Here is a 21,879-nt window from a genome sequence, read left to right on the forward strand (position 1 = left end):
TCGGCAAAAGCTGCTGAACCATCAGCTGTAATTTCAGCATTATATCTCTTCCTAGACCAACATGTCTCTATTTACTCATATTCTGCTTTTCGGGCTGAAAGAGTCTTTATAAACAGTGATGGCTCCTAATTCAAAGTGCTGAATTACACGTTACCAATGTGTCCCAAATCTCTGCTGAATCCATCGCACGACAGATACCACCAGTGCCCAATGGATCCAATTGACTTATAATGGGTTCTATCGTGTACCATTGTGGTTTAGAAAAGCGAAGGATAGCGCTGCCGAGACTGCCGATGGAGGCTCTGAAGGGTAGTTTGAGCAGAGCCTTAGCGTCCTTTTACACCGGCCAAAATGGGCCGTAAAAACGAGCGCCGATCAATGAAACACTCGTTGATTGGCGCTTGTTTGAGCCTTTCACAAGCAGTAATGATCAGTAATGTATGGGGACGAGCAATCGTTACTTCGATCATTTACACAGGCAGACAACGATAATATTTAATGCTGCATAAACAGTACGGGAATCCAATGACCGAGCGTTTGCTCGATCATTGGCCTATGTAAAAGTTAAACAGTTTTTTAGGGGCTATCGCACTACTTTCTCCAGTGGCTTTAGTGCAGCACACACAGGCGGTAGAAACGTGTTGGCAAGAAACAAAAATTATGATAATTATATTAAAGATGCAGAATAAAGACAACCGTCTGCAGCTCCGGCTCAACTGCCCCTTTCCTTTGAATGGCCCCTCAATGTTCTGGAAATGGGTAGAGGACTTTGTCTCCATTAGAATGGGCCCCCTATGATGCTGAGGCAGTTTAAACTACATTACTTGAGGTCCTAGAGTATATGTGTTTTCACTGAACCTAGATGTGGAGTGAACTGTATTAACGTCAATAAGCTAGGGGAGACAAATCATCTTAAAGAGGGGTATAAAAAGGAAAAATGTGATGTATATAGGAAAAATTTAGCCTCTATCTTGTAACACAAAATATATAAAGTGTGCATGAGTTGTATTATTTCTGCGTAAATTGACCATGGAGTTGGTTAGAGAGATATTTTCAAGATGTGGAGTATGGGAGACCTTTACATCAGACAAAAAAAAAAATCACATTCTGAAATTAGGTAATTGCTCATGTGTGTTCTCCTTCGGCATTCAGCAGAAACTAACCAGTGCCTATCATCCTCAGTCTAATGGACTTGTGGAAAGAATAAAAGGGCTACTAAAAACCAAGGATATAAATATTGTAAAGGTACTTTTGATTATGGTAATGTTATGGAATCACTAGTTAAGCAATTCCCAGAGTTAAAGTTGATAGAATTGCTAGGTGAGCGATTCCCCAAAGGTGGCTGCGAGGAATGAGCGTGCAAATAAATCTGCAACCCCAAATCCGTCACAACTCTGATCAACAGAGTCTAAGGCTACTATATGGTTTTCGCCAGAGCCGACCGCAAGGCAGGTTGGATTTTGCTGCATAGAACCCAGGTTGCTTTAATAGAGTTCGGTGTTGAATAAGAGGTGCAATGCAGGAGATACCAGAACAGATAACAAAACAGCCAGAGTGTAAACAGAAATACAAATCACAATGCTAGTGGATATCAGGGATTGCAGAGGTAAAAACCCGCCAGGAGCAGAAAGTCCAAATCAGTAAGCAAAGGGTAATCCAGAGACCAGTTCCAGTTCCAAAAAGTGCAAATAATCAAAGGTACAGGGTATAGCCAGTAGCTTGATCAAACACATGGAAACAATGAAATCACAAGCAAACAAGACAGCACCAAACCAGACTTAAAAACTCTACCCTTCAATCTGATTGGAAGAAAGACAGAGAAGTGAGATAGGCTATACAACTAAAACCAGAGCTGCCCAGATGCTAGACTAGTAATCATGGTAATCATAAAGGGACGGACGTTTCCTAACAGATAAAACCCAACATAAGTTGTAACATTTAGTCAAACTGAGATTTCTCAAAAAAGACACTTTTTGTTTTCAGAACGGATCTGTATTGGGGAATAGAGATTACATACAAGTTAGTTCAGTTTCTTGAGTGCGAATGTTTTGTGCGGGACTAACACTGTGGGTAAATAACAATAGCTCAGCAAACAAGCCCTTAAGAAATGTAATGTCCCATGGAACAACTATGCCAAAACAATGACTTTGTTGAATGAATGTGACAAGTGAGATGGGTTAAAACAAGGGTAGGAAACCTTTTTTCTGCCAAGGGCCATTTGAATATTTTTAACATCGTTCGCGGGCCATAAAAAATTATCAACTTAAAAATTACCGTGCTATATTTGGTCAAACATTTAATTAACTCTACCCTAATATGATGGCTGGAACTGCTTCTCTTTAGTAAGGCATGTGATGTTAGATGATCTGAGTAGGCAGCAGCTTGTGGCAAATGCATTTAGGTCTTAACTCTACATGAGGCCTCAGCTAAATTTTTACATTTTAGGAGCAGGAGGAGGGCGGACAGAGCCAAGTAGTGTCATTCACTACTAGTGAATGAGACAACGACGGTGTGAGTGAGGTCGGTGTGTGCCGTGCCAGCCCGGGAGTGGACCGGTCCAATGACCTGACGTCACGTCACTGACTGGTCCACTCCCGAGCCGGCAAGCACTGACCGCCGCCACCTCATTCACTAGTAGTGAATGACACTACTTGACTCCACCCTCCCTCCTCCTGCTCCTAAATGTGAGTGACTTCACTCTCGCATTTAAGAGCAGAAGGATCGTGGACAGAGCCAAGTAGCGATGACGGTGTGTGCTGGAGGGTCAGACCAAATTATTTTGGGGGCCTTATACGGCCTGCGGGCTGGACGTTCCCCACCCCTGGGTAAGGTAAAGCCGTTATTACATACAGGATTATGCTACATATGTAATGGAACACGTCAGAACCGAGGTAAAAATGCAATGCTACAATTTATAGAAAAGAATTACAGCTACTGTCAGTACATGTACAGTATATTGATGGGATTATATTGGCAATGTGGTGGCAAGGCATAATATAGGCTACCAGCAGAAAGGGTGGGCATTTGCACTATTGTTCACTTCAGAATCTCTCTGTTGATCATTCTTATTGATAATTGGAAGACAGACATCTATCATTATTACAGACCAATTCATAAGATTGTATTATCAAGGTCCCCACAAAAAACACGGGACTGTGGCGCGGCATCAATTTAAGCAGTTGGGCATAGCACTATTTGGATGTGTCATCATGTACTTGATCTTGATGCACTTCATATATTGGACTGCTGGGCGTCATCGAAATTGTCTCTTCATGTGGTTCCACCGCATCCAAATCCTGATCTAATCCTGATCCCTACAGATTACTGTTCTGGCTGTAATTGACACTTCCCATGTTGGTGCTGGGTTTAGCGTGTGCACATATCAATATCTGATCTTTAGTAAAATAGTATATAAAAAAGGTGATGTAATTATATAATAATAAAACAACAATAACAAATTAACTTTACAATAATTAATTAACCATTACAAAAATTCAGATATGCCATTGTATATGACAAAATTAAATACACCCCTAATACCTGGCATTGCCACCTTTGGCACAAACTTTCCCCAACAACCATTTTTTTTATAACTTTCTACCAGTCTCTGAGGAAGAGGCTGTGGATTGGTCATTCAAGAACCCTCCATTTCTTTTTTCAGCCAGTCCTTGGTGGATTTAATTTCTACTTAGGGTCATTGTCATGTTGTAAAGTCCACTTTCGGCTGAGCTTTAATTTTCTTACAGATGGTCTTACATTATTCTCAAGGACCCTCTGGTACAATGAAGAATTCATAGTGTATTCTAGGATGGTGAGCTGCCCAGGCCTAGATTCAGCAAAACAGCCCTAAACCAGAACATATCCACCACCTGGTATCAGGTTCTTCTGGTGAAATGTTGACTTTTTTTTTTTTTTTTGCCGAACAAGTTTTCCAGACTACATTGTTCCAAAAGATCTAGTGAGAGATACCTACAAGTCCGGTAAAGAGATTCTGGGTTTCTTAGAGACTTCTTTTAGCATCTTACGTTCTGCTCTTGGGCTGAACTTGCTGGGACAGACTGGCCTGGGCAAGTTAGGAGTAGTTTGAAATGTTCTCCACTTGTAGATCATTTTCGATTGATGTCCAATTTTATAGTGATCTTTTTAAAATCTCTTTCCAGACTCATAGTCAACTATAACCTTTTGTCTCAGAGAACTCTTTGGATCTAGACATGTGTTACCACAGATTTCAACAACACAGTGTTGTGCCCAACAATAGAAAGAACGTTTTGGGATTTAGATCAAGGGTGAATAATCTTCTCTGTCTCCTGTTCTGCACTGATCTGTATGGGCTGTATTGTGTGGGCTGTTTGTAGACATTATATTACTGAATTATTTAGGCATTGTATGGCGGTATTATTTGCACTGCAATTGAATGGCAGCAATGTGTGGGCATTATTTACGTATTCATTTCAAACAAGTTAAATGAGCACTGCTGAAATAAAACGAATACACTGTGTTATGCCTAGTGCAGGCCCTGAGGGGTGGGGCATGACACCGATTCTCTCTTTGGTGTTCTTTGAATCTCTGTGTCACGCACCGCCCCCTCAGGAATTTTACTAGGCGTAACGTAAAGCATCAGTATAACCTGGAATGTTCCTGGAAGTCAGCAGAAAAACATAAACTTATCAGATTGATATATAACTATATGGCACATTGCATTATTGTTCAAGCAATCACCTGATCATCAGTGTTGATTTAGTTTTACTAAGCCAAGAACAATAGGATAACAATGGATACCATTAATTGCCTTTCCCTTATTAGGTCCATGTAACAAACACAAAACTCATATAATACATACACAAGAAAGAAACAATTTACAAAAAATGTAACAAGAATAATGAGCCACGATGGAGCCAGGAAGAGCAAAGGGATCAATTAGTTGGAAAAGGAAGAAGTATAAAGCAGGGGAGATCCCATGTCTTACTCTGATATCACGCTGAATGGACAGAGTCATATGGTAATTGCATGGTATTAACTCGTTCAGTGTTGTCTCCTATATATGATTCGTTGATTGGGACGCAATCACTAAAACATTAAACAGTGGAAATAATTAGAAAGGAAACTACAATCTTTCAACCAATACATCTGTGGACAAGTAAAATGATGGCCCTTTAATTACACTTCTCAGTCGTAACCACCAGAGACATTCACCAAGCACTTCCGATGATTTTGTCAATTGAATATCCAAATTCTGGACCATTTATTTCAGTTTTCGGGTCAATTTTTCATACATATCACAACAAAGGAATTTCCAGAGGATCAGGTTACTACATTTTATTGAATATTTTAAGACTTTGATAACAAGTTGATCTTCCACTTGGGAATGTTTTTGAAAGCTAAAAAATTACAGATGGTAACATTTTCAAGGGGTGTAAATGTTTAACTAGTAACTGCATTAAAAAGGGAAAAAATCACAAAGGAAATAAGAAACAGTGGGTAAAGTTGTTTTAAGAATTTGCTGATGCTAAGTTCCACAATTCAAGTACTCCTAAGGCTTTGTTCAGAAGGAGCAGATTTGACGCAGATTTTGCATGCAGAAGAGAAAACACTTTAAGACCCTCAAATCTGCACTCTGTGAACAAGGCCTTACATGGTCAGGGTTTCTTTAATATTGCATACTGTAGGTCATGTAATTATTGTCTGTGAATCAGGAATTTTCACAGGTGTTCCCTTTTTGGGATATAATTAAATCATGACCTCTTGGTGGTACTTGAGGAATGGAGTTAAGAAACTGCTCTATTGCAGCATTTCTAATCCTGGTTCCATGGAACCTTAAAGTTCTTCATAACTAGAAACAGATTGTGTTTCCTTGGGCCCAGCAGAGAATATGATTCTGAGGGTTAACCCTCCAGCTATGCAAAACATGTGTACGTACACTTTTAATTTAATCGAAATCTTTGTTGTTATCATTGTACACACAGGACATATAATCAATAGGTCTAAGGCCCCATACACACGGCCATGCTCGTAATCACGGCCCGCGATTGCGGGCACGGCACGCCACCGCCGGCCGGCCGCATTTTTGGGCAGTGCTCCCATACAAAGTATGGGAGCACGGCCTGTGAAATGCATACCAACAAGACATGTTCCATAATTTTCGCAACATTTCTACGGCACGGACACCCATCCGTAGCGATATGGAAAGGTGTCCGCGGCCAATAGAACTGAATGGGTCTGTAAATCCGGACCGTATTATGGTCCGCAATTATGGATAATTTTTACGGTCATGTGCATGGTGCCTAATAGGTTATTTGTAAATCATTATTAAAAAATAAACCCTAGTGGCAAGTGGTTGACTACAAAGTCAACTCTAAATGAGGTTGTCATTTACTTTGACCTTTAGGTCACTGTTTTATTGGGGGCTAATTATTGTGTCACAGCCTGGACCATTGGAGAATCCTTTGGTATTATGGTGGGCCAGTCTAATCCTGTTTGAGACCTAGTTAAGGGTTTGCCGGAAGACAGTAACAGCAAATGCTCTTTAAGTGCTAAGAGAGGTGTTTGGATACAATGGTAGGGTTAAGGAAGGAGTGGTTACAATATTCTGAAGCTAAATTATTTGCTTCTCGGTAGAGGGAGTTTAAAGGGGTATTCCGAGGATAGATGATAAGTGTATGATCGCTGGGAAACCCACCGGTCACTAGACCGGGGTCTTAATCTCCCTGTTCCTCCTCAATGCACTTACTGCAATGAGGAGGAGCTTGAATTAGGCGAAGAACGAGCATGTACCCTGCTCCTTCATTCAATATCTATGGGATAGATGGAAATTGGTGAGCGCTGTACTCGGCTGTCTTCGTCAATCCCATAGACTTTCAATAGAGCGGCATAGCGCATGCTCGTACACCGCTCCATTCAAACTTCTCAAAGTGACCTTGTCGGAAAGGGGTTCTTTCAGACACTTATCACCTATGCTGTGGATAGGTGATAGTCTACTCTGGGAATACCCCTTTAAGCAATAGTTACCATATGTTAAATTGTCTCTTCTCTGGTTAGTCTACCATTAGTAAACCACAGAATTAGTAATACATCTAGCACTGCTGAGCAGACAGTTAGTGTGCATGTGATGTTTGGCCAAGACCTATCACCTCCGAATTCCTCATAAACAAGCACTTCCAACTCAGCCAAACTAGAATATTGTTTCAATAGGGGACTTCTAATGCTGCTTATATTAGGGAAAAGTATAAGATCGAACAAAGGGAAATCCAGCATCACATCCTTGTTGACTATTAGGCAGTCCCTATGGACCTTAGATTGCTGGCACATCTCATAAATATTGTCTGTGCTAGCTTTAGTCTACCCTGCTGTGCAATACTGATAAATAGATAAATAGTTAGGGGTAAAAGAGAAAAGGGCATGTTGAATTTGAGAATATTCAATCTTTTCTAGGCTTAGATTTATGGCTGTGCCAATTTTTTATCATTTTTTTTAAAGGAAAACTAAACCCAGAAATGAATGATACAAGTAATCAGATAACCTTGCTTGCATTGTTAATCAGTCTGCAAAATTTTCTACATGTTCCAGAAACAGTCCTGTAGAAATCCTGCAAAGAACACAGGGGTTAATTTTCCACTGATCAGTTCCATTTTTAGCTGTTGAACGACTGATGGAGTGGGTCTTAGCAAAATTGGTGGGTGCTAAAGATCTGTGTGTCGTACTACAGACAGGGCAGAGGGAAGGCTCCTGCTGCAGCCACTTGTCTTACAGTTGGACACAGAATTTTGAGAAGGAGGGGGTAAATGTCTGATCTCCTGGGACACACAAAGAAGAAATGTTTATATATTTCTCAGTATGAATTGCAATATGATACAAAATAGGATAAAGAAAAAGAGCAGATTAAAAGAGGAATTGCTGTGATATTTTTTTATTTCTTCTTTTGTGTATTTTGTATGTTAAGTATTCCTTTAATGATTGGACTGAGTGTACTTCTGAGGATCATTTAGCAACCTAATCATTTTCTTGTATACCTTCCCTCACTGGAATTTTTCCATAACCTAATATTTTGAGAAACAGAGGATTTGGATCATCACAGTTTAGACTTAAAAATATATAGTATATCCAGGTTAACTTGCTATAGAACCTTTTTCATCTAATCCTTTTTCTCTTTTTGGGACTGGGGGGGGCCCATTCAGAGTTTTGCAATATGCTTCTATTATATCTGTGTATGCCCCAGATTGTAGCTGCCAAGGAAGGATATTGCACAGGGCACAAGAGTATCATGCCTAGTGGTAGCCCTAAAGGAAAGAGAAGCTATTCCTCAGGGTCAGAGTTGGATTATAGGTTGTGCAGAAGGAGTATGCGTCTCTGATAGAAGAATACTTGGTTTTGCTGCACTTGGCCAAGTGCCTTGAGGTAAGGCATACACAGAGTGCCGACTAGACTTTCCAAATATTTCAGATAAGTTTTGACTTTTATGATGATCGTTTAATGCTATAAATTTATTTCAAGTTTATTTGCATAAGGGGCATGATTTGAGTGTGACTTTATTAATACGAGGAACCTAAGGTACTAGGCATTTTGTGCCTGTATGCTCTTGACGTGTAAATTAGACAGTAGTGTTTACATATCACGGTTTTATCTCATGTAATTTGTAAACTATAGTAAATTATTAATCTGTTCTACTCCAGGTATTATAAATGGCTGCAAATATGAAGCAGAATCAATCAATCATCACATATTTCATCCACTGTCACCCTACACAAGATCCTTCTAACGTTCATCACTGGAGATAACAGGGTGCTCTACCTGGCCTGTATGGTACAATTCTATATATTTGCATCCTTATCAGGCCATGGACTTTTTATACTGACTGCCATGAGCTACGATCGATATGTAGCTATTTGTAGGCCTCTGAATTATACAATTATTATGAACTTTAAGATATGTGTTCTCTTGGCCTCATTTTGTTGGATATTTGGTTTTATACAAGTCATCCCTTTTGTTTGGATAGTGTCCAAGATCTCTTGTTTTTCCACAAATGAAATTGACCACTTCTGCTGTGACCTTGTCCCCTTCATGGAGATTGCCTGCAGTGACATTACAATATTGGAAAGACTGGCAGACATACAAGGACTGATTGTATATACCGTTATTCCATTTCTTCTCATTATAATTTCTTATATATTCATAATTAGCACCATAATGAAGATACGTTCCAGGATTGGTAGAAGAAAAGCCTTCTATACTTGTTCCTCACACCTCACAGTCATAACATTACTCTACACAATGTTGATCTTTCAATATTCCATACCAAGTAATAGCTTAGGCTTCAAAAAGATGTGTTCTTTGTTTAACACAGCTATTGTCCCCATGCTCAACCCACTTATATACAGCTTAAAGAATAAAGACGTCAAAACAGCTTTTAGTAGGAGGATCGGGAAGTGTAAAATGGACACATTCTGCTGTATAATCATGTGCAGCGTCTTTGAAATGAAGAAAAAAATCTAACTGGCTATAATATATATATTGTATAAATAAAGATTGTTTTAAGAAAGAAAATTGTTGAAAAAAATATATAGATTGTGTGACATTAGTTATCCAGTCAAATTCAACACTGTTGACTCCTGTAGACCTTGACTTCTATGGGACTTGTCAATCCATTATAAAAGCAAAGTCAAAATTTGAAAAAATATATTCCCCCATTAATTCAGATTTCCAAGCATCTAACCAAAATAAATGCAAGCTTGATGTAATCTAAATCAACATGATAGTATGGAATCAATCAAACATAACTGTGAACACCATTATAATTCAGTATGTCTTGAAAGAAGAGAGGGTGGGAAAAGGTGTGTAATCGGAAAGAATAGTGTGGTTTGTCAGTAGGGGATCTATGGTGAGGAGATGTTGGAGTTGGTTTGCGTGGGATCTGCCCTCTACTGGAGCTGTGGAGCAGTTGAGTTGTATACCAGTAAGTAGAGATTAGCCAATTCATGAGTTTTTGCCTTTACACAGGTAGTCAACTAGCGATTTTCTTATTTTGATCTTAGGGAACTATATTTCTACCATATTGGACATTTGACACTAAAATACAAATCCATATCTTTGTCTCCGTTGTCTTAAATCCACGGATCAATGAATTGGTAAACTGGCAAATTTCAATGTTTTTTCATCTCCACAAGCAGCCTTTGTAGGCATGCTAGTAGGGTATTGCAGGGCTTCTATGTTTGTAAGATGCCTTCTAAGTAAAGAAAAATATCTTGAGAGGATGAAGAGAACAAAATAATTTAGATGATGAAGGTAACTAAAAAAAGGTCTCGATACTTATCCACTGTCCCAGGACAATCAGATCTCTACCTCAAACCTAAATTTGCTTATTGTGATTCCATTGTCAATAATATTGATATGGAATCATTCATTTCATGCAGTTGTTCCCAACTGATGGGCTTGCTACAGTTCCCCTAAAGAACCAAAAATGGAAAAACTTTAAAAAAAAATAGGTGGTTTTCACAGATCTGCAATTTTTGTGGAAATCCGCAATCACAGTCTTTAAATGTGATACCAAGATATGGTTTCCATAGAAATATTTCTGGAAACATGTCAAAAATATACAGGACTATCCCAAGACCACTAGGAATATCGATAATGACCCCTTCACTGCCCTAGACCACCAGGAATGTTGAACATAAAACTTTTTCTGCCTTAAACTATTACAGGTTTCCTTTCACTACCATAGACCACCAGGGTTGTAAGCATTAACTACCCTAGTCCACAAGTGATATTACCATCAGTCCCTTCACCCCCACAGACACCGGGAGAGGCAAATTTTGCCTTGTCAGTGGGCCTAGAAATTCTTTGCACTGCCCTGATTTATCTGGGCACTATATATTAAACTAAAGTAGTTATCTGGATGCTGTGTCAAACTGTGTATCTGGCTGCCATATGGCTAAGGCGGGGTTCAACTGCGCTATTAATTCCGGCAAAACAACGAAACGCTTTCACAATGGTGACAAATGGAAACCAATAGCAAAGTTTCCGTCAACATTGAGATCAATGGTGATGCAAGCGGAAGCTAAGGTTTCCATTTGCCTTTCCGTTGAAGGGTTCCCCCAACGGAAAGCTCAGACGGAACCTCTCAACGGAAAGCAACGCTGATGATATTTATTAGATGCTGCTACAGATCGCAGCTTAGTCGAAACAGTGCCCACGTTCCAGTATCACTAATACAATAAATATAAATATTAGTATCAATTACCAAAAATAGAAACAAGGGTAATGGGTCACAAGAGACCTTGGAAGAGCAATGGGATTAATTATAGTCCTAAGATTCACTATGTAAAGCCTCAGTGCTCACAATTCTTACAATTCTATCACAACTAATTAAACGAATTACATGGCCATTGCATGGTGAGTGACTCTTTCACTGTTCATATTTTATTATAAGTATATATGTGGCTATATGTAACAAACATTATGTATAATTATGTTTGGGTGTGAATACATCTATGTATATATGTACACATTTTTCTTCAATGATATAACTTGAAGTTCCGGAGCTTCGATGCAGAATCTGTGACACGGCCCATCGACTTTTGCGTACCTTTTATACTTGTTTGTCCTCTTATGTGGCACAGGGGCTATTGGACACCCTCAGGCGCAAGGCCAGTGTCTGACAGGTACCTCTGCACCCCTATAGATACTGCTTTCTCTGGTCCTCACTTGTCCTTTCTGAGCTCCTTTTTTCTTACAAATTGCAGAGGTTATTAGTATATCCTTCAGTTTTTAATGATTTTTACCTCTGAACAATTCTTTCCTTTAGAAACAAATTACAGGGTATGAATACTTTCGGAATGAATGTTTTTATTGCTCCAATGCACCTAAAATAAACAATGAGGCGATTTTGCAAATGACCTTGATTAAAGGTATCCTACTATTTTGTGTATACAGCTCTAATGCTGAACTTTGTGACCCCATGATTACAGTAACAACAAAAAAAACCTGTGTGTAGCCAGATCCTAGAATCATAAGTTACTTCTAGGTAGAGATGAGTAAAACAGGGCCATAAATCCATCATATACAGTGGAGGTTGAAATAAGGATCTGTAAAAATGTTTTTGATCCCCCATTATCTTATATGAGGGAAATATGGCTCGATAATTTGGAAATTCAAAGTGAAATGTCATAAAAAAGAGAGGCAATGGAGTAAGATGACTACAGATCAGACTACATATAGTTTTTTTTTGTAGTGTGTATCCATGAAGACACATTGCTGCAAATAGGAGCTGCATATACACGCTAGGGGATTTGAATAAAAAATATTTAAAGATTCCCTATCGCATAAAAATTGGCATGATCCTAGCAAGTGAGGAAATTAATATATGTATCTTGGAATAAAATACATTGAGGCCATAACTTTTCAGGCTCCCTCCCAACACTCGGGGACATTCACCCATTGAGTTTATCAGTGATAAAATTGGGAAGGGGGTTTGGGATTAAGGTAAATGAAAGATGAGGGACACTACATTTCAGTCCCTGCCACCAATAGTTCTATAGTTGACACGGATTTGGAAACAACAAAAGAATGGGTACACCATGGCTGTAGCTCCAAAACCAATGAAGTGCCTATATATATTCCAAAAGTTTCCTTTTTGTACTAGTTTGATCCATACAATCATTGAAGTGGACTAGAAGTGTATTTTAATATGTCTCTAACAGGAAGAAGTAATAGTTTTCATTTGTTCAACTTATTCCATTGGCTTTGTTCAAGTGTCCTGGTTACACATTCTCTGCCCTGATTCATCTTCTATGTTTCCTTCTTTAAAGGGGCAAAGCAAAGTCCCTAAGTAAAACATGTGAAGTCACCCTTTTCCATATCCAAGGAAGAAAATTAGGAATTATACTGCCATATTACTGGGCAAATAATGGGTAGTATAGAGTGCCTTAATAATACCACCATACGGTGATACGTAATATTAGTTTAAGCCTCTGGATGGAAGTTTGTGACAACCACCAGGGATGACATTTGTAGTTGGCTGCATGTGGTTGAGATGATATTGTGGAGGCTCATAAATGGTGGAGACCTTAGGACAATTGTTACTATTGCCAATTTTACATTCCGACCACCCTTCCATTCTTAGCCTAATTCTAATATCCAAGAATAGTAAAGCATGCACATTGTAGAGTAGACAATCTGATGTCCATATTACTTCTCATAGTCTATTATTTTACTGCTCACTTTAGGTACCTTCGGAGTGTTTCTTTATAACATATTTTAAATAAATCCAACAGTAAACCAACAATGAATAGATGAATGGTCTTTTTGGTTAAGGTATGAGGAGCCAATGAAAAACATGAAGCCAAATCAAACAATAACATATTTCATCATAAAGGGAATATCCGATGTTCCTGAGCTTCAGGGTCTTATTTTCATTCTTGTCTTACTCATTTATCTTATTGTTCTTGTCGGGAATATGAGTCTTCTTCTCCTGGTCTGCCTGGACTCCCATCTCCACACTCCTATGTATTTCTTCCTTGCTAACTTGTCCATAGTGGACATGACGTCTTCCACTGTTACCCTACACAAGATCCTTCTAACGTTCATTACTGGAGAGAACAGGGTGCTCTACCTGACCTGTATGGTACAATTATACATGTTTGGATCCTTATCAGGCCATGGACTTTTTATATTGACTGCCATGAGCTATGATCGATATGTGGCTATTTGTAGGCCCCTCAATTATCACATTATTATGAACTTCAAGATATGTCTTCTGCTGGCTTCGTTTTGTTGGATATTTGGTTTTATACAAGTCGTTCCTTATGTTTGGGTAATATCCAAGATCTCTTGTTATTCCTCTAATGAAATTGACCACTTCTTCTGCGACCTTGCCCCCTTCATAGACATTGCCTGCAGCTACACTGCTGTACTGGAAAGTTTGGCCTTTATACAAGGAATGATAATCTATAGCATTACCCCATTTTTTCTGACCTTCATTTCTTACATGTATATAATTACAACGATAATGAAGATTCCTTCCAGTATTGGTAGAAGAAAAGCCTTCTACACGTGTTCCTCTCACCTCACAGTTATCATGTTGCTCTACACAACGCTCATCTCCCAGTATGCAGTACCTACTAATATTGTGGGTTCAAAAAAACTTTTTTCTTTGTTTAATACAGCAATGGTCCCTGTGCTTAATCCATTTATTTATAGCCTGAAGAACAAAGACGTGAAAACAGCTTTCAGAAGAAGTCTAGGAAAGGGTAACGGGGACATTTTCTCATTTTGTTTTAATTCCAAACAGACATGATGGTCATCAAGCTGGACGTTCTGAAGATAAGAAAAAGGATACCTCATTTTCTATTATATGTTGTTATGTACAAGTGGTTGCTCAGGTCTCGTCAGAGCCCCGTGGAAGGTTTTTTCCCCCCTTTTTCCTTGACCAAGTTTCAATAAAGTTTGCATGAAATGTACAATTTACATGTTGTCTATCTCAAAACATATAATGTGTGTGTCTATTCATTTCTTATTTTATTTTTGGAAAAGGATTGACGGCATCCTCAGCTATAATTATCTCCATTGTTTCTCGTGACAACCACTATCCTAGTCGTGAAACGCCAAACAACTGGTATTAGTATATCAGGGTAGTGACGACATTGCTCAACATTGGTTGTGCTTCCTCTTTGCTTCTACGTATGCAGCATTCTTTAGCTTGTCATTAAACAATTACTCTATGCATGGTGTGAAAGGGAGGAAACTGTATGTCAACATGTATAATCCACCTAGAAGCTCCTGTAGAGTCTATATATATATATATATATATATATATATATATATATATATATATATATATATGTGTGTGTGTGTATATATCTAGCTTGCAAAGTGAAAGATAACTTTTAATTGCCTTTAGCTTTATTAAAAAAAAGAAAATAAAGTCCAAGAATAGGAACATTTCAAATTTGTATGGGGCAACAACAAAAAGAGAGAGAACAATGGGTGGAAAATGTCTTCAGATATTTGGTGAATAATGGAAGGGATTGATCAATAGTATCATAGGATAGATGAAAAAATGAGAGTGGCACACAGTGGCATAACTACCACTGTAGCAGCCATAGCGGCTGCTATGGGGCCCGTGGCATGAGGGGGGCCTGTGCCGCTTGCCGGCACGGGCCCATGGGCCACCCCCCAATGGCTGGAGGCTCCGCTAGCAGCCGCTATGGCTGCTACAGCGCGATGCCACTGAACACTACGGCAGAGCAGGGAGGTATCTCCCCGCTCTGCCATTAAAGGGGTTGTTCCTACAAAACACAGGTATCCCCTATCCACAGGATAGTCGATACATGTGTGATCCCTGGGAGCCCCAGCTATAAGGAGAACGGGGGAGCAAAAGTCCAACGAAGTTCTCCATGAGAAACCTCAGACTTCCGGGGCCTGTGTTGGAAGCTCCGTAGAAATTAATGGAACGCCGGTCGTGCTTGTGCGCATGCGTGACCAGCGCTCCTGTAATTTTTATTGAGCTGCCGGATGCAGACCACGGTAGTCTGAGGTTTCTCATGGAAAATGTCGGGGGACTTTCGGTCCCCCGTTCTCCTTATCGCTGGGTTTCCCAGCGATCACACATGTATCGATACATGTCTTTTGTGGGACAAACATAGGATACAGGGCGTTTTTTGGGGGGGTTGGGGCTGTATGGCATTATCTACAGGGGGGGCTGTATAGTGCTATATACAGGGGGCTGTATGGTGCTATATATAGGGGGATGTATGGTGCTATATACAGGGGGGCTGTATGGTGCTATATACAGGGAGACGGTATGGTACTATATACAGGGAGGGGGCTGTATGGCGCTATCTACAAGGGGGCTGTATGACGCTATATACAGGGAGGGGGCTGTATGATGCTATCTACAGGGGGCTGTATGGCGCTATCAACAGGGGGCTGTATGGCGCTTTATACAGGGAGGGGGCTGTATGGTGCTATCTACAGGGGGGCTGTATGGTGCTATATACTGGGGGCTGTGTATGGCGCTATCTGCAGGGGGGCTGTGTGGTGGAATTTACGGGGAGGCACTCTCTACAAGGTCACCCAATGTAACATTTTTTTATTTTTTTATATATGTGAACTTATGCCCCTGCAAGTTCAGCCTTGACAGCAGAATTCAAGATGCTGAAAGAAACCTCTAAGGTCCCCTTCACATACATCTGTCGATCTGTTTTATTTTCCCGCTAGCGTGGTGCAGAAACACCGGATGGAAACTGATGCAAGAACTGATCTCATACTTTTATATGAAAAAAGTTTTGGCTCTCGATGCATCAGTTGTAATGTCGGATGTCTCCCTGCTTCAGACAGTAAAGTTTCACATGCAGCATTTTATTCTCTGACTATGTATGCTAAACCAGTTCACAAAGACAGCATTTCCCCAAGAAGAACCTCATACCAGCTTTGAAGAGTGGGGTGAAAATGATATGGTTTGGGGCTGTTTTGCTGAATCTAGGTCTGGGATGCTCACCATTATAGAATCCACTATGAATTGTTCATTGTACCACAGGGTCCTTAAGGATAATATAAGACCAGATTGATGCTTAGGCAAAAGTGGACCTTACAGTGTGGTTTGTCAGTAGGGGATCTATGGTGAGGAGATGTTGGAGTTGGTTTGCGTGGGATCTGCCCTCTACTGGAGCTGTGGAGCAGTTGAGTTGTATACCAGTAAGTAGAGATTAGCCAATTCATGAGTTTTTGCCTTTACACAGGTAGTCAACTAGCGATTTTCTTATTTTGATCTTAGGGAACTATATTTCTACCATATTGGACATTTGACACTAAAATACAAATCCATATCTTTGTCTCCGTTGTCTTAAATCCACGGATCAATGAATTGGTAAACTGGCAAATTTCAATGTTTTTTCATCTCCACAAGCAGCCTTTGTAGGCATGCTAGTAGGGTATTGCAGGGCTTCTATGTTTGTAAGATGCCTTCTAAGTAAAGAAAAATATCTTGAGAGGATGAAGAGAACAAAATAATTTAGATGATGAAGGTAACTAAAAAAAGGTCTCAATACTTATCCACTGTCCCAGGACAATCAGATCTCTACCTCAAACCTAAATTTGCTTATTGTGATTCCATTGTCAATAATATTGATATGGAATCATTCAATTCATGCAGTTGTTCCCAACTGATGGGCTTGCTACAGTTCCCCTAAAGAACCAAAAATGGAAAAACTTTCCAAAAAAATAGGTGGTTTTCACAGATCTGCAATTTTTGTGGAAATCCGCAATCACAGTCTTTAAATGTGATACCAAGATATGGTTTCCATAGAAATAGTTCTGGAAACATGTCAAAAATATACAGGACTGTCCCAAGACCACTAGGAATATCGATAATGGCCCCTTCACTGCCCTAGACCAACAGGAATGTTGAACATAAAACCTTTTCTGCCTTAAACTATTACATGTTTCCTTTCACTACCATAGACCACCAGGGTTGTAAGCATTAACTACCCTAGTCCACAAGTGATATTACCATCAGTCCCTTCACCCCCACAGACACCGGGAGAGGCAAATTTTGCCTTGTCAGGGGGCCTAGAAATTCTTTGCACTGCCCTGATTTATCTGGGCACTGTATAAAACTACAGTAGTTATCTGGATGCTGTGTGAAACTGTGTATCTGGCTGCCGTATGGCTAGGGCTGGGTTCAACTGCGCTATTAATTCCGGCAAAACAACGAAACCCTTTCACAATGGTGACAAATGGAAACCATTAGCAAAGTTTCCGTCAACATTGAGATCAATGGTGATGCAAGCGGAAGCTAAGGTTTCCGTTTGCCTTTCCGTTGAGGGGCTCAGACGGAACCTCTCAACGGAAAGCAATGCTGATGTGAACAGGCCCTAATTATTTGGGTGCTAAATAACAATATTTATCTGATGCTGCTACAGATGCCAGCTTAGTCGAAACAGTGCCCAGGTTCCAGTATCACTAATACAATAAATATAAATATTAGTATCAATTACCAAAAATAGAAACAAGGGTAATGGGTCACAAGAGACCTTGGAAGAGCAATGGGATTAATTATAGTCCTAAGATTCACTATGTAAAGCCTCAGTGCTCACAATTCTTACAATTCTATCACAACTAATTAAACGAATTACATGGCCATTGCATGGTGAGTGACTCTTTCACTGTTCATATTTTATTATAAGTATATATGTGGCTATATGTAACAAACATTATGTATAATTATGTTTGGGTGTGAATTCATCTATGTATATATGTACACATTTTTCTTCAATGATATAACTTGAAGTTCCGGAGCTTCGATGCAGAATCTGTGACACGGCCCATCGACTTTTGCGTACCTTTTATACTTGTTTGTCCTCTTATGTGGCACAGGGGCTATTGGACACCCTCAGGCGCAAGGCCAGTGTCTGACAGGTACCTCTGCACCCCTATAGATACTGCTTTTCTCTGGTCCTCACTTGTCCTTTCTGAGCTCCTTTTTTCTTACAAATTGCAGAGGTTATTAGTATATCCTTCAGTTTTTAATGATTTTTACCTCTGAACAATTCTTTCCTTTAGAAACAAATTACAGGGTATGAATACTTTCGGAATGAATGTTTTTATTGCTCCAATGCACCTAAAATAAACAATGAGGCGATTTTGCAAATGACCTTGATTAAAGGTATCCTACTATTTTGTGTATACAGCTCTAATGCTGAACTTTGTGACCCCATGATTACAGTAACAACAAAAAAAACCTGTGTGTAGCCAGATCCTAGAATCATAAGTTACTTCTAGGTAGAGATGAGTAAAACAGGGCCATAAATCCATCATATACAGTGGAGGTTGAAATAAGGATCTGTAAAAATGTTTTTGATCCCCCATTATCTTATATGAGGGAAATATGGCTCGATAATTTGGAAATTCAAAGTGAAATGTCATAAAAAAGAGAGGGAATGGAGTAAGATGACTACAGATCAGACTACATATAGTTTTTTTTTGTAGTGTGTATCCATGAAGACACATTGCTGCAAATAGGAGCTGCATATACACGCTAGGGGATTTGAATAAAAAATATTTAAAGATTCCCTATCGCATAAAAATTGGCATGATCCTAGCAAGTGAGGAAATTAATATATGTATCTTGGAATAAAATACATTGAGGCCATAACTTTTCAGGCTCCCTCCCAACACTCGGGGACATTCACCCATTGAGTTTATCAGTGATAAAATTGGGAAGGGGGTTTGGGATTAAGGTAAATGAAAGATGAGGGACACTACATTTCAGTCCCTGCCACCAATAGTTCTATAGTTGACACGGATTTGGAAACAACAAAAGAATGGGTACACCATGGCTGTAGCTCCAAAACCAATGAAGTGCCTATATATATTCCAAAAGTTTCCTTTTTGTACTAGTTTGATCCATACAATCATTGAAGTGGACTAGAAGTGTATTTTAATATGTCTCTAACAGGAAGAAGTAATAGTTTTCATTTGTTCAACTTATTCCATTGGCTTTGTTCAAGTGTCCTGGTTACACATTCTCTGCCCTGATTCGTCTTCTATGTTTCCTTTTTTAAAGGGGAAAAGCAAAGTCCCTAAGTAAAACATGTGAAGTCACCCTTTTCCATATCCAAGGAAGAAAATTAGGAATTATACTGCCATATTACTGGCCAAATAATGGGTAGTATAGAGTGCCTTAATAATACCACCATACAGTGATACGTAATATTAGTTTAAGCCTCTGGATGGAAGTTTGTGACAACCACCAGGGATGACATTTGTAGTGGGCTGCATGTGGTTGAGATGATATTGTGGAGGCTCATAAATGGTGGAGACCTTAGGACAATTGTTACTATTGGCAATTTTACATTCCGACCACCCTTCCATTCTTAGCCTAATTCTAATATCCAAGAATAGTAAAGCATGCACATTGTAGAGTAGACAATCTGATGTCCATATTACTTCTCATAGTCTATTATTTTACTGCTCACTTTAGGTACCTTCGGAGTGTTTCTTTATAACATATTTTAAATAAATCCAACAGTAAACCAACAATGAATAGATGAATGATCTTTTTGGTTAAGGTATGAGGAGCCAATGAAAAACATGAAGCCAAATCAAACAATAACATATTTCATCATAAAGGGAATATCCGATGTTCCTGAGCTTCAGGGTCTTATTTTCATTCTTGTCTTACTCATTTATCTTATTGTTCTTGTCGGGAATATGAGTCTTCTTCTCCTGGTCTGCCTGGACTCCCATCTCCACACTCCTATGTATTTCTTCCTTGCTAACTTGTCCATAGTGGACATGACGTCTTCCACTGTTACCCTACACAAGATCCTTCTAACGTTCATTACTGGAGAGAACAGGGTGCTCTACCTGACCTGTATGGTACAATTATACATGTTTGGATCCTTATCAGGCCATGGACTTTTTATATTGACTGCCATGAGCTATGATCGATATGTGGCTATTTGTAGGCCCCTCAATTATCACATTATTATGAACTTCAAGATATGTCTTCTGCTGGCTTCGTTTTGTTGGATATTTGGTTTTATACAAGTCGTTCCTTATGTTTGGGTAATATCCAAGATCTCTTGTTATTCCTCTAATGAAATTGACCACTTCTTCTGCGACCTTGCCCCCTTCATAGACATTGCCTGCAGCTACACTGCTGTACTGGAAAGTTTGGCCCTTATACAAGGAATGATAATCTATGAAAAAACCAGAGGAGATCCAGCGATAAAGATATAAGTAGGAAAAACTAGGTTTCCATTTTATTGGAATGCAAAAACATTACTGGAAAAACACCAGGAGGAAAAGACAAGGTGGTGATATGCGGCAATAGATAGCCTACGCGTTTCAGGCACTGGCTGTGCCCTTAATCATGGCTAAGTCGAGGCTATTGCCGCATATCACCACCTTGTCTTTTCCTCCTGGTGTTTTTCCAGTAATGTTTTTGCATTCCAATAAAATGGAAACCTAGTTTTTCCTACTTATATCTTTATCGCTGGATCTCCTCTGGTTTTTTCTTCGATTGCTGCCGTGTGCCGTCGCGGTCGATCCGGGCGATTACAAACACTGGAGTGTTTCGATTGGTGAGCTGGAGGTTTCCTCCTTATTCCTTTTTCCCTCAAACTTTTTTTACTTAATGATAATCTATAGCATTACCCCATTTTTTCTGACCTTCATTTCTTACATGTATATAATTACAACGATAATGAAGATTCCTTCCAGTATTGGTAGAAGAAAAGCCTTCTACACGTGTTCCTCTCACCTCACAGTTATCATGTTGCTCTACACAACGCTCATCTCCCAGTATGCAGTACCTACTAATATTGTGGGTTCAAAAAAACTTTTTTCTTTGTTTAATACAGCAATGGTCCCTGTGCTTAATCCATTTATTTATAGCCTGAAGAACAAAGACGTGAAAACAGCTTTCAGAAGAAGTCTAGGAAAGGGTAACGGGGACATTTTCTCATTTTGTTTTAATTCCAAACAGACATGATGGTCATCAAGCTGGACGTTCTGAAGATAAGAAAAAGGATACCTCATTTTCTATTATATGTTGTTATGTACAAGTGGTTGCTCAGGTCTCGTCAGAGCCCCATGGAAGGTTTTTTCCCCCCTTTTTCCTTGACCAAGTTTCAATAAAGTTTGCATGAAATGTACAATTTACATGTTGTCTATCTCAAAACATATAATGTGTGTGTCTATTCATTTCTTATTTTATTTTTGGAAAAGGATTGACGGCATCCTCAGCTATAATTATCTCCATTGTTTCTCGTGACAACCACTATCCTAGTCGTGAAACGCCAAACAACTGGTATTAGTATATCAGGGTAGTGACGACATTGCTCAACATTGGTTGTGCTTCCTCTTTGCTTCTACGTATGCAGCATT

General features: G+C 39.4%; 2 protein-coding genes across 2 annotated transcripts; both read left to right on the forward strand.

Moving 5' to 3' along the window:
* The first annotated feature begins 13,315 nt into the window (after positions 1 to 13,315).
* Positions 13,316 to 14,284, forward strand: LOC142660037 (olfactory receptor 1M1-like). The gene has a single exon (XM_075836688.1). It carries the CDS (start codon positions 13,316 to 13,318, stop codon positions 14,282 to 14,284), a length of 969 nt encoding a protein of 322 aa, XP_075692803.1.
* A 5,795-nt stretch (positions 14,285 to 20,079) lies between these two features.
* LOC142660038 (olfactory receptor 1M1-like) lies at positions 20,080 to 21,484 on the forward strand. Its single transcript, XM_075836689.1, has 2 exons — positions 20,080 to 20,695; positions 21,141 to 21,484. The coding sequence occupies exons 1-2, from the start codon at positions 20,080 to 20,082 to the stop codon at positions 21,482 to 21,484; spliced, it is 960 nt and encodes a 319-aa protein (XP_075692804.1).
* The last annotated feature ends 395 nt before the right edge of the window (positions 21,485 to 21,879 follow it).

Source organism: Rhinoderma darwinii, chromosome 8 (genome assembly GCF_050947455.1).
Source record: "Rhinoderma darwinii isolate aRhiDar2 chromosome 8, aRhiDar2.hap1, whole genome shotgun sequence".
Lineage (NCBI taxonomy): Eukaryota > Metazoa > Chordata > Amphibia > Anura > Rhinodermatidae > Rhinoderma > Rhinoderma darwinii.